The sequence below is a fragment of the Lemur catta genome, chromosome 3 (assembly GCF_020740605.2).
Source record: "Lemur catta isolate mLemCat1 chromosome 3, mLemCat1.pri, whole genome shotgun sequence".
Lineage (NCBI taxonomy): Eukaryota > Metazoa > Chordata > Mammalia > Primates > Lemuridae > Lemur > Lemur catta.
Window position 1 is genome coordinate 25,901,287 of NC_059130.1, and position 13,019 is coordinate 25,914,305.

At 46.1% G+C, this 13,019-nt stretch overlaps 1 protein-coding gene across 9 annotated transcripts in view; it reads left to right on the forward strand.

Moving 5' to 3' along the window:
- Positions 1–11,355, forward strand: part of TUFT1 (tuftelin 1) — a 40,836-nt gene extending 29,481 nt beyond the window's left edge. For all 9 annotated transcript variants that reach the window (XM_045545086.1, XM_045545088.1, XM_045545087.1 and 6 more), the window contains 6 exons: positions 3,414–3,542; positions 4,074–4,168; positions 7,011–7,116; positions 8,257–8,340; positions 9,551–9,651; positions 10,242–11,355. In XM_045545086.1, coding sequence (XP_045401042.1) covers positions 3,414–3,542; positions 4,074–4,168; positions 7,011–7,116; positions 8,257–8,340; positions 9,551–9,651; positions 10,242–10,305 — 579 coding nt within the window. In that variant the 3' untranslated portion in view covers positions 10,306–11,355. The remainder of the gene's footprint in view (positions 1–3,413; positions 3,543–4,073; positions 4,169–7,010; positions 7,117–8,256; positions 8,341–9,550; positions 9,652–10,241) is intronic.
- Positions 11,356–13,019: the final 1,664 nt, after the last annotated feature.

Sequence of the window (13,019 nt, forward strand, 5' to 3'; positions counted from 1 at the left end):
TTTTTTAAAAAGTAACACTAGATTATTACAGAAGATTAAAAAAAACAGAAGTCTATAGATGGAGAGCAAAAGCCCTCTACTATTAAAAATATGTAAGGTCTTTCATATTTTCTAGAAAATTCTTTGAGTGTAAAATAAGGTACATGGGACAGTTTTCTAACTACTCTGTGAGATCAACCATCTGTTATCTGCTTTGCTTTTCCATAAATAAAGTATTCTTTATGTCATAAATATGTTATGGTAGGATTATATCCTGCCTAGGCACGCTGGGAGCTGACAGAAAGAGGAGGGCAACCTGAATTCTTCTTTCTCATGGAACTGAGAAAGGTAATTTTTAGAGGAGGATTGAAGGTGAGGAGGAAGGGCACTGAGGATGATAAATTGCCTCTAGGTTAGCTGAAGTCTTATTTGAGCAAGCAATTTAACCTCCCTAAGCATCAGTTTTAACTATTATACAAAGGGGTCATTAAACATACCTCACAAGCTTGTTGTGTGGATTAAGTGAGGTAATATTTGTGAGAGCACTTTATTATTCTACAGGGTTTTGGAAATATAAGAGATATTTTGTATTTTTCTTCACGATCAGTTCGATAAGCAGATTTTCCTATCGTAAATAGTTTGGACTTAGGGTAATACTAAGGTTAGTTTGTGATCTCAAAACAAACCAGCTGTCTGGTAAAGAAGTTTTCTGCATCTGTTTCAGCTTCCACAATGTGGAACGTTTGGTTGGTGAGGTATCAGTTTGGTGACTAGCTGTCTCGTACCTTCTCAGAACAAAACAGGAGGAAGGGGAGGTTGAGGGTAGAGCACTGACCAGGTTGTGAATTTTGGAAAGAAATGTCTGCATTGAGAGGCATTTTTAAGTTGTAGAAATTACAGAAATACTTGTCAGTTTTGACCACACATGGAAGAGTCGGCTGCTCTGGGTTTCAGAGCTGGAGCAAAAGTGCCCTGAATATACGCCCAAGGCCAGAAGGCCCCGGACAGCTGCAGCCGACTACCCACAGTTCAGAAAAGGCTGTTCCTTAACCCTATGGTGCACAGCACCACCTGCAACAGCAAGTGCTCCTCGCATTGTTGCCCCTATTAGGCACACCTGTTTATAATTAAGAGGTTCCTCTGGGGACTAGGCTGGCTGGAGCCACAGGGACAGATGTGGAATGGGAATGTTGTTTTGTTTTCTAACCTTTGTGATCCTATGATGGGGTGTGAGTATTGGACCGTGGCCTCCAGTGCTCTGAGCGTGGTGCACACTGTGTTCCGAGCACTCATCAACCTGGGTGCAGTGTTTATGTACAGAAATGAAAAGCCTTCTTTTCAAAGTTCCTGCCCGTGCAGCTGGCCTGCTTCAGGCCAACGTGGGTCATTTGAGAGCTTTCCTTAGTCTCTCCTAGTGAATTGGACTCTCTGGTCTACTTTTCTGAACCTTGAGGTAGGAAGGGCAAGATCATCAGTTAACATGAAAATAACCTGCTGCTAAGCCTGGGTTTCCCGTTCTACTGGCTGCTTGCTGTCAGGAAGGATTTGCAGTGAGAGTGAGTTTGCTCCAGACCGGGCTGGTGTGCGGCATGGACATGTCTCATTGTACATCATCCCGTGCTGTGCTTTCTCCTCCCTGATTCTGACTTCAGAAGGAGCCAGACAAACTGGCTGCTGGTGTTCTGTTTTCCCAGGCCTGGCTAGGCTTTTCAGGTGTTACCTGGATCCTATTTTTCATATATATATTTTTTTTTTTTTTGAGACAGAGTCTCACTCTGTTGCCTGGGCTAGAGTGCTGTGGCATCAGCGTAGCTCACAGCAACCTCAAACTCCTGGGCTCAAGCGATCCTTCTGCCTCAGCCTCCCAAGTAGCTAGGACTACAGGCATGTGCCACCATGCCGGCTAATTTTTTCTATATATATATATATATTTTTAGCTGTCCATATAATTTCTTTCTATTTTTAATAGAGACGGGGTCTCGCTCCTGCTCAGGCTGGTCTTGAACTCCTGAGCTCAAACAATCCACCTGCCTCAGTCTCCCAGAGTGCTAGGATTACAGGCATGAGCCTGGCCTGGATCCTATTTTAGTAAATGAAGAGTCAGTATAGGGCAACTGGGAAGGGTTGACATGGATGGTGAAGTAACTGGGTTTTAACATTGGCTTTGTCATTCACTAGCTGTATGACCTCCATTAGTTCAGTTGACCTTTACTTGTGAAATTCCATTTGTGATTTTATCAGTTAGTGGACTGCAAGCTACTGTGGGAGCTCTGGAAATGTAATGGTGCTTAGGTCTGTGCCGTCACGAAGCTGACCATCTACTCAGGGTGTGTGCACAAGTAACTGGGCAGAATCCACTCAGTGCTTTGAGAGGGAAGGGCTGTGTGTCTTCTGTGGGTACACAAAGGAACAGCTCCTCTGCAGGCTTGGAAGGCTCCCTGGAAGAGGGGGTGTCTAAGTGAGACCTGAAGAATGAGTAGGAGTTGGCAAGATGCAGGTGAGAGAAACAGAAGCAAGTTCTTATTTTGTTTCTTATTCTAATATTCTAAAATTCTGCTTTTATTTTTTCTAAATTGGCTTTTCATCTTTGATAAAAGACAAATTCTTCCTGGTGCTTAGTAGCCCTTCCAGATGCTGTTTAGGCCTTTGAATATGGGCTCTGAAATATTGCTTAAATTGAGGGCAAGGAAGAGTTGAGGAAACAGAAGGAATAATGTGGCAATTGTAGCCTCCCTGAGATTATTTACTGTTGAATTGGTAGTAAAGCCACAACATTGGGTTAAGCTTGGGTGGCATTGGAGGATTCCTGGGTATGTTAAAGAAGTCAGCCATCTGAAAAGTATTGCTTGTGTGTTCCGAGTGTCACTTTATTTTATTTTATTATTTTTAAATTTTTTTCTAGAGATAGTTTTGCTCTGTCACCCAGGCTGGAATGCAGTGGTGCGTTCACAACTCACTGCAACCATGAACTCCTGGGCTCAAGTGATGCTCCCACCTCAGCCTGTCGAGTAGCTAGGACTACAGGCATGTGCCACCACACCCAGCTAATTTTTTCAAAAATATTTTGTAGAGACGGGTCTCACTATGTTGCCCAGGCTGATCTTGAACTCCTGGCATCAAGTGATCCTTCTGCCTTGGACTCCCAAAGCACTGGGATTATAGGCATGAGCCACCATGCCCAGCCCGGGTGTCACTTTAAAGTGAAGTTCAATTGTGTGCCAGTTAACCCTGCAAATAGAGTTAATCTGCTAGAGTCCTCCGAGGTGATCCTGAAAGTGATTGGGAGGTGACGGTGCACTCAGCAGAGTCGCCTCCTTTCTCCCGTCTTTGTGCCAGAGCTGCCCCAGGTTCCTGGGTTCTTTTCTAAGGTTTTTTTTATCCTTGTTTGCTCTTTCTTTCCATACCATTTAACACATCCCCGTCCTGTGCCATAGGTCAAACTCAGCCAGTACCAGAGAGAAGCAGAACGGAGTAATGTGGCCCTTCAGAGAGAGGAGGACAGAGTGGAGCAGAAAGACGCAGAAGTCGGAGAGCTGCAGAGGCGCTTGTTAGGGATGGAGACGGTAATGGTGGGGTCTTGCTTTGTATTGCTGGACTCCTGGGCTGGAACAGGCCCAAGGATTGATTGAGATGGTTGTTGAGACTCTGCTCCAGAAAAAGCACACTTCAATGGGAAAATCTTTCTCTCCGCTAGTTTCAGCCTCCCCCTAACTAGAGTTGAACCCATTTCCACTTTAATCGGATTCTTATACAGATGCCCCTTTGGGGCTTTTGAAGACTGTTGCTAAGAAGTCATGCAGCCGGCTTCCTCGGCGATTGGCAGCCACAGCTGGCAGGTGGGCCTGCGTAATGCAGGGCCAGATTCTCCCTCTGGGCAGCTGGGTGAGGCTGGGAAATGTCTGTGTGCCGAGGGTGGAAGGGTTCTCCCTGACAGGGGAGGGTGCCCCACCAAACCAGCTTGTCTTGCTGCTCTCTGGCAGCTGTCCCAGGCCCAGTAGGGGCTGAGTCCCAGTCCTAGTGCCCATCTCACCTCAAACACAGAAACTGTTGCCATTTTCTCATTGTGGGTTTTCTCTCTCTTTTGGTCCATCCAGGAGCATCAGGCCTTACTGGCCAAAGTCAGGGAAGGGGAGCTGGCCCTAGAGGAACTTCGGAGCAAGAACGCTGACTGCCAAGCAGAACAAGAAAAGTAAGGGCTCTTGTTGACTGTGAAATTGGGGTGCATGGAGGGGAGGGCGGGCCGTGCAGCCTGCAGCTCCCGTGGTGGCCAGATTTGGGGAGGAAGCGAGTGCTGATGTCAGATATTCCAGCTCTGACTCACAGTGTGTTTGCTCAGGGTGGAGCCCTGCCTGGGGAGACGCTATTTGGAAGGCGGCCATCTCCAGGGAGTTCATTTTCCATGGGGTAATAACCTAAAGAAAAGACTTTTACAGTTTGAGAGCCAAGGTTAAGTGGAAGCTGGTAGAGCATCTGCTGCTGCAGCACGTCATTCTGCAGGTTATTACACTGGGTGTATTATACCCCGCTGTCCTCCCTGCCAAACCAAAAACTGACTGTAAACTATTGAGGGTAAAATCGAATAACTTCCTCGCGAGTTTTGCTGATGAAAAATAGAATGAGCTGCTTTATGAAGAGATACTGAACTTCCTGTCACTTGAAGCGACGCAGTTAGAAACCGAGAACCACCTGTCAGCTGTGGCATCAGGGCCATCACTGAGATCCTTCCTACTGCCAAAGGTAGAGGGTTTTGCAGATTCCTTCTGATCAGAGGGGCTCAGAGGCTCCAGACCAGTGAAACCCACAGAGCAACGAGTGTGCCTTCTGGATTTTCAGGAATGTAGAAGTTCTTTATGCTGTCGGCAATTAATAAATAAGACCACAAATGGTAAATCAATTTTAATATCAGCATATTGCGTCTGATCTCCATTGTATAAGTTGGACTGTTTTTTAGTTCAGCAAGACATTACCTGAAGGGCCTTCTAAGGAATTCCAAGATTAAGAGACACGATCCTTGCCTTTCAGGACCCTCGGTCTTCCGGAGGCATTTTCTCTCCTTTAGGATAACCTAGACTTGACTTCTTGGCATGGAAAATGCACACCTCTTATTGAAGCCTCTTTTGTGACTTGACTTCATATCAGAATTCCTTTAAATTACTCAGCACTCCGTCTTCCTCTCTGGTGGAGGTGCACTTGGGCAGACCAAGAGAAGGGAGGAACAGGAGAAACAAAGAGGACTAGACAATCCAAAGCCAAGGCTTGGGGATGCACGTGGCAGCCGTGCATCAAAAATGCTGACTTTCCAAATGAGAGGAGACCGAGAAATAGGGCACTGGAGAACTGAGGGTGGGAACTTAGAATGTTAAGTTCAAGAAGAATGTGGGGAGGCTCTGACTGCGTTGTATGCCCCCTGCCCCGAGCACTGTCCACTCTCTGGGGCACTTCAGTGTCCTCTGGCAGAATGGAGCAGTCATGGATTAACTCCTGGATGCTCTCCCAAGTGGCCTGACAAAAGGCAAACTGCTCCTCTACTCATAATACCTCTGACTCCAATTGTGTGCGTTTTGCACACCAAGCACTTTTCCAGTTCGCAGTTGAAATCAACTGGGTGTCCTACAATTAAATTCAATTTTGAGACTACCCAGAGTTAGTGCAGACCTCCCCCGCCCCCCTGCCTCCCCTGCCCCCCTGATTAAGGGCTCAGTCCCACAAGATTACCCCCACTTCAGATTCACAAATCCAGGGGTACCCACGCTTCTGTCCAATGCAACCTGGCATGAATTGGGGCTTCCCATGATCCTCTCCTCAGATTTGATAATTTGTTATAGTGGCTCCTAGAACTCAGGGAAACATTTTACTTACAATTATTGGTTTATTATAAAGGATAATATAAGGAATTCAAATGAACAGACTGATGAAGAGGTACATAGGGGGTGGTCTGGAAGAGCGCCAGAGCTTCTGTCCCCATAGAGTTGGGGCGTGCCACCCTCTCAGCATGTGCATCCATTCACCAACCTGGAAGTTCTCCAGACCCTTTTGTTCAGGTTTTTTAGGGAGGTTCCATTACATACACATGATGGATAAAATCACTGACCACTGGTGAATCTCAACCTCCAGCCCCTCACCCTTCCGCAGAGGTTGGGGTGGTGGAGCTGAAAGTGCCAACCCTTTAATCATGCCATGGTCTTTGACTAGCCCCCATCCTGGCTTTATCTAGGGATCCCAACCACCAGACATCTCCTTAGTACACAAAAACACATTCGTCATTCCTGGAGAATTCCCGGAGATTCCAAGGGTCTTGTCAGGAACCAGACACTAAGACCAAATATTGTAACAAAACGTACTCCTGTCACCCCTATACTCAGGAAATTACAAGGGTTTTAGGAGCTCTGTTTCAGGAACCCGGGCTAGAGACCAAATATATATTTCTTTTTATGTCACACTGACCGTTGGGAATATTGGCTCAGTTTGCTTAGAAGATGCAAAGGAATGTGGTTTGGGAATTAGGAGACTTAGAAACAGAATTGCGTGAAGATGCTTTAAGGATCCTCCTGATCTCCTACCTGATATAAAATCCCTTGAGAGGACAAGGCAGGAAGGAGGATTGTTTGAAGCCAGGAGTTTGAGACCAGCGTGAACATCCACAGGGAACCTCATCTCTAAAAAAAATAAAAAAAATTCCTGCCAACAGCTTGATGGTGTTGGGTATAACAACCCCAGCTCCTACTTGAATTGTTTCCAGTAGCGAGGAGCTCATTACATGTGAGGCAGCCCACTTTCTGACGGCTTTGATACTGAGAAAGTCTTTCCTGCGTTAATATAAAAACAGCTTACCTGGAACATCTACCCGTTGGTTCTAGTTTTACCGTCTAGAGCCATCCAGAATGACTTATCCCTTCTAACTTTTCTGGGGCTCAGTTTCGTCACTTGGATAGGATGATCTCCGATGGTGCTTCCCAGGCCCAAGGCTCTTCTCGTACTGGGTAGAGAAGGTATATTTTTCCCTTGCTTCAGCCTCCGGTCTTTATCCCCAGGGCTGCTACCCTGGAAAAGGAAGTGGCCGGGCTGCGGGAGAAGATCCACCACTTGGATGACATGCTCAAGAGCCAGCAGCGGAAAGTGCGGCAAATGATAGAGCAGGTAAGGAGGTCCGGTCTCAGCCCGCCCTGGGTTGATACTTCGAGTCTACGCTTTTATTTATTTATTCTCCCAGGAAGCTTGGCTTATATTCCTGTGTTTCCCATGAAACATTTATAGGTTTGGTTCATTGGGACTTGCTTTTCTTCTATCTTTTTCCTACTTTTTTTGCCATTTGGCTTCTGCTTTCTAAAAGGAAAGGAAGGAAAAGATTAGTCTCCTGTATATGCTGAAAAGTGCTGGTAAATGAGTAACTGAGTCATCTGATAACTGTGTTATCTGCTTACAGATTATCAGTCTTCCTGCCTCATGGCAGATTTTCTGTCCTTCCCCACCTGAGCTGTAGGGGAGTACATTCAGAATATGCCCATCTGCAGAATTGTTTTGAGAACTTAACATCCCATAATTGGGAAGGTGTGTTTGCTTTATGTCAGCTCCATTTGCATCTGTTTTGTCTACTGTTGTTTCCCATTGTCTAGAACAGGGTCTGTCATATAGTAAGCACTCAATAAATATTTCTTTTTCTTTTTTTTTTTGAGACAGAGTCTTGCTCTGTTGCCCAGGCTAGAGTGCTGTGACATCAGCCTAGCTCAAGTAACCTCAAACTCTTGGGCTCAAGTGATCCTCCTGCCTCAGCCTCCCGAAGAGTAGCTGGGAGTACAGGTGCACACCACCATGTTGGCTAATTTTCTTTTTTTTTTTTTTTTCTATTTTTAGTTGCCCAGCTAATTTTTATATTTTTAGTAAAGATGGGGGTCTCGCTCTTGCTCAGGCTGGTCTTGAACTCCTGGCCTCAAGCAATCCTCTCACCTTGGCCTCCCAGAATGCTAGTTAATAAATATTTCTTAAATGAAAAAATAATTGGTATTTTCTAAAGCCAAATGGGATGGGTTTTGAATCATCCATTATTTTGGATTATCAGGGTAGTGTTCCCCTCATATATCCCTCACTCTCACCCCTGGGATAATCAAGAGTTTAATATTGACTGAAATGAAGCCTTTGTAGAAAAGCTAATTAAGTCATGTGAGAGTTGGAGAGCTCTGCCTTTCATCTCTGCTAGCTTCCCCAGCAGTGGGGTGAAGTTTGGTGAGTGTGTAATGAGTCATTGCATAATGACCTCCAGTGTCTCCTGTATCTTTGCAGCTCCAAAATTCAAAAGCTGTGATCCAGTCAAAGGACACCACCATCCAGGAGCTCAAGGAGAAAATCGCCTATCTGGAGGCAGAGGTGTGTGTGCTGGACAGCCCCAGCAGGGGAATTGGGCTCGTGAAGACAAGATGGATATAAGGGAGGGAGAGCTTATAGAGGGGTCTTGGTCCTGTCTAGCTGCTGCTCTGAACTGAGTATCTGGGATGGTTGGTGGATCTTCAGTTCAGTTGAGTGGACATTTTCTGAGAACCTCCAGGGAGTTGCTAACAATGGTGAAACCTGCCCCTGCCCTCCAGGGACATATCACGGTGCAACCCGCATGTCATGGCAGCATGGAGGTGAACCCTTCATTCTGACCTTATGGGGCTTTGCAGAGGAGCTGACAGTGGCAGCCGGGCTTTGAAGGAGGAGGAGGCGTTCTGTAGTTGGAGTCTTTTCCATGGCTAAGAGGATGGGCTTGATTCGCTGAGGCATTGGTCTTCTGAGTCTAGTTTCCATGTTGTTACAAAGCCTTTACTGTCTGTTGACTACCTGAAGATCACTTTATAGCCACTGTGTGAAGATTCCTTGTGTAGGGGAGATAAATGGGAGAAAGGGTTGTTTATCATTAGGGCTGTTTATCATTTAGAGTTAGAGATAATATGCATTTTTTTAAAAAGACCAAAGAATGCTTTATAGAATAGCATATTGACGAAGGCAAGGGGACCTCTCAATTGATGACAAGAAATTATATATAAGAAATGTATAGGCCGGGCGCGGTGGCTCACGCCTGTAATCCTAGCACTCTGGGAGGCCGAGGTGGGCGGATCGCTCGAGGTCAGGAGTTCGAGACCAGCTTAACCAAGAGCGAGACCCTGTCTCTACTAAAAATAGAAAGAAATTATCTGGCCAACTAAAAATATATATAGAAAAAATTAGCCGGGCATGGTGGTGCATGCCTGTAGTCCCAGCTCGGGAGGCTGAGGCAGTAGGATCGCTTGAGCCCAGGAATTTGAGGTTGCTGTGAGCTAGGCTGATGCCACGGCACTCACTCTGGCCCGAGCAACAGAGCGAGATTCTGTCTCAAAAAAAAAAGAAAAAAAGAAATGTATATAGAGGATATACAGCAAATGGTCAGTGTTGCCCAGAGTTGTTGAGCAATCTGTCGTAGTGAGAACGAGGGGAGCGGGCATCCACGTGGTGGCACACCGCATGGTGGGGGTGGGGCAAAAGCAGCACAAACACAGAAGTGGAGAGACCAGAATGCACCAGAAAAAGGCCAATTCTAACCCCATAGCTTGTCTTACAGAATTTAGAGATGCACGACCGGATGGAACACCTGATAGAAAAACAAATCAGTTACGGCAACTTCAGCACCCAGGCTCGGGCCAAGACAGAGAACCCGGGCAGGTGAGTAAGCGCATAGATAGATAGAACGGGCCCAGGTAGGAAGGGAAGAAGGAGGGAGAGAGCCATGTGAAACCTTTAGTGCTAAAGCAAGGACAAGGCTCTTTTAAGTCCGGCTTTGTTCCCTCAGTCTCTAATCTGACCCGTTCTCCACCAGAACCGTTTTCTAACCTAGTTAATAGAGCCTGATATCACAAACCCAAGGAGGTCCATGAATGGCTTCTAGATGCACATGAACCCCCTGAAATGGTATGCAAAATGTATTGGTAATATTTGCATATTTCTAGGGAGAGGGTCTTTTGCTTTCAGGAGATTCACAGAAGGGCCTAAGACCTTGAAAAAAATCAAGAATCACAGCTATATCCACTTCTCAGTTGTTGAACTTCCCCTCTCTTTACATCATCCGTGTCTCCAGGCAAATGTATCATGCCCCAAATCTTCTCTTAGATGTCACTGACAATCACTTTTTCAAAGCATTTGGAACCCACGAGATCAGCCAGCACTGAAGTGTGAGATTCCAGAGGCACGTGTGGAGGGTGGGCAGCAACACAGCTGCTTCCAACACAACTCAGTGTTTCCAACTTTCTTTTCAGTGTTAGGATATCCAAGCCTCCCAGCCCGAAACCCATGCCTCTCATCCGAGTGGTGGAAACATGAGCTGCCAGGAGACAGATGCTGCTGTTGCTGCTGCCTCCTGCCTGCGGAGAAGCCCACCACCCCTGTTGGCTGTTAGCACTGACTTTGACTTCCTGACTGTTCCCTGGCTGCACCTAGGGCTTGGGCTCCCGTGTCCCACCATTCCCAAGCTCCTCTGCTCTGTATGCTGGGCAGTCAGAGCATAAGCGAGCGCCTCCTCTGGACACTGCAGCCCTTTGGAAGCCGTTATCCTGCCGGCAGGAGCCAGGGCAGTATCCTTATTCCTGTAGTTACTATTTTTCTCTGTAGAGAGTCTCCCTTCTGTTGTAGACTGAAGTCCAACTGCCCTAGAAGCCAGGCCTTCATCTGGTCAGGAGAGGTGACGAGCTTTGCCTCAGCCCTCAAGGATAGAGGCATAGATGTCCAGAGTGATTGGAGAATGTCCTGGAGGAATGAAGTTCTTCTGTAAACACAGCTCAGTTCTTAGCAACAAACTGTTTTTCTACTTGCCCCACCCTCAGCCCGTGCTGACCTGGGCCTCCTGCAGTCTGTCTGCGGAGCTCACTGGGGAGGCCCGGTCAGAGTCAGTGAACCTAAACTTTGACTGGATGGCCTTGTCTTTCTGGGGAAAAGGTTTTGAATGTACATTCAGGGCATAGTTTTTTGCGGAAAGATTCTCTAGGGCCACAGACAGTTATGTGTGATTCTCTCTGCTGTGAAAACTCCCAGAGTCTCTTAGGGTTTTCCCCTAAGGTGTACCACAAGGCACACCTCAGTCTTCTTGACCCAGAGCCTAAAAACTGTTTTTACTGGGTTACATCAGTCCCAGCAAAGTCCTCATTGTATTTATTTTACTAAGTTATTGGTGTTTTTGCTTACATCTCATAATTGATTTAATAGCAAAGTTCTATGGCCTTGTCTTGCAGTGTTTGGATTTGCTTGAAACTGGGAAAACTGTTCCCATTGGACTTGTTGATCTCTGAATGATGTTGCTGTTTTTCCCTCCCTCCTTCCCTTCCTCCCTCCCTCCCTCTCTTCCTTCCTTTTCCTTTTCTTTCTTTTTCTTTTTCTTTTTTTTTTTTGAGACAGTGTCTTGCTCTGTTGCTTAGGCTAGAGTGCAGTGGTGTCATCATAGCTCACTGCAACTTCAGACTCTTGGGTTCAAGTGATCCTTCTGCTACTGCACCTGGCTAATTAAAAAAAAATTTTTTTTTGTAGGGATGAGGTCTCACTATTTTGCCCAGGATGGTCTCAAATTCCTGGACTCAAGCAATCCTCCTGCCTTGGCCTCCTAAAGTGCTAGATTACAGGTGTGAGCCACCACACCTGTCCCAGAATGAAATTGTTATAAATCTTTCCCTTTCCTCTGTTTTTTTTTCCCCTTCCTCCTCCAAACTTGATCTGCACCTCAGGAATGCAAGTATACTTTCCCTGAGGCGTTGGGGTCTGAGAGTGTGTTGTTTGGGGGCAAGGGGTAATCAGGACTCTTCTAGGGTGAGGAGCTGTTCTTCCCCTGATCCTTCTAAACCCCTCTGCTCCATAATAGGTCTTTTATCCTGGCTCTGAATGACCTGCAGCTTGTCTTTTTCTTTAGTGCTCTTCCTACAGCCTCAAGAAGTAGATAAGCATCATAGTGTGGTGCTAGAGGAAATAGAAAAATTAAAACTAAATATAGATTAAGTCTTTAGGCTCTACTTGGCTCAGAACCAGAAGCCTTAAGTCTGTGTGTTTCTGTGTAACAGGGCCAGGCTCACATTCCGGCTTGTCCTATGGTGTTCTGGGACTTGAGGCAGCTCCCTCATTTGTAAAATGAGGGGGTCAGACTCCATGTCCTTTCCAGTTCTGACATTTTTTTCTGTGGCATATTCTTTGTATGGTGAATTTAATAAATTATGTTACTGTGTCTCTTTGACCTCCTGGCCTGGTTTCCTTTCACTTTGGGGGTAAGATGAAAGAACGTAATATTAGTGCCTCTTGAATGGACATGCTGTTGTCCACATCTGGGAGGTATGGTCCAAACGTGCCAAACACTGTGATATGAGGGCTTGGTGGCATTTAGAGGCATTAGAAGCAGCTCAGCTCCATAGTCTGAGTTCTGATTGTAGGGAGTAGCCCCTAATTTCCTAACGTTACCTTTGACTCTCTCTGGGGGTGGCCTTGTGGGAATCTCAAAGCTGGGCCACTTTGTGTCCTCCTCATTTGGAAAAGAGCTGCTCAGAGGTCCTGGGATTACGCAGAGATACGCCAGTCAGCACTGGAGGTAGGTAAATAGCCCCATGTCCTTTGCAGAAATGGAAAGCGTTCTGGAAATGCTGACTGCAGCCGGTTAAGGGTTTAGTTTCTGGTTATCTCTGGGCATCATTTAATTAGTCCCATGATTTTTTTTTCTTTCTGCCAAGAGGCAGTTGACTACAGAGCCAAATGGGGACATAGCTGAATTCACACGAATCTCTGGGCCAAAGAAACTAGAAACGCAGCCCTCCCTCATCTCTGGCCTTGTTTCCTTTCTAGCTCCCCTTAACTCTCCTTCAGTTGAAAGAGTAAATTTTTTTCTTACCACTTTTCTTCTCCCTTCTGCTTCTCAACCAAATTCACACTACAGGCTTCAAAAGGCACTGGAAACTTCCTTGCATTCTAGACCTGGATTTGTCTTCTGATACCCGTGGTTCTCTTCTTTCTCTGACAGTCTTGCTTGGCATGGGTATATCCAGACTGTGCTTGTTCTCAGAATATTA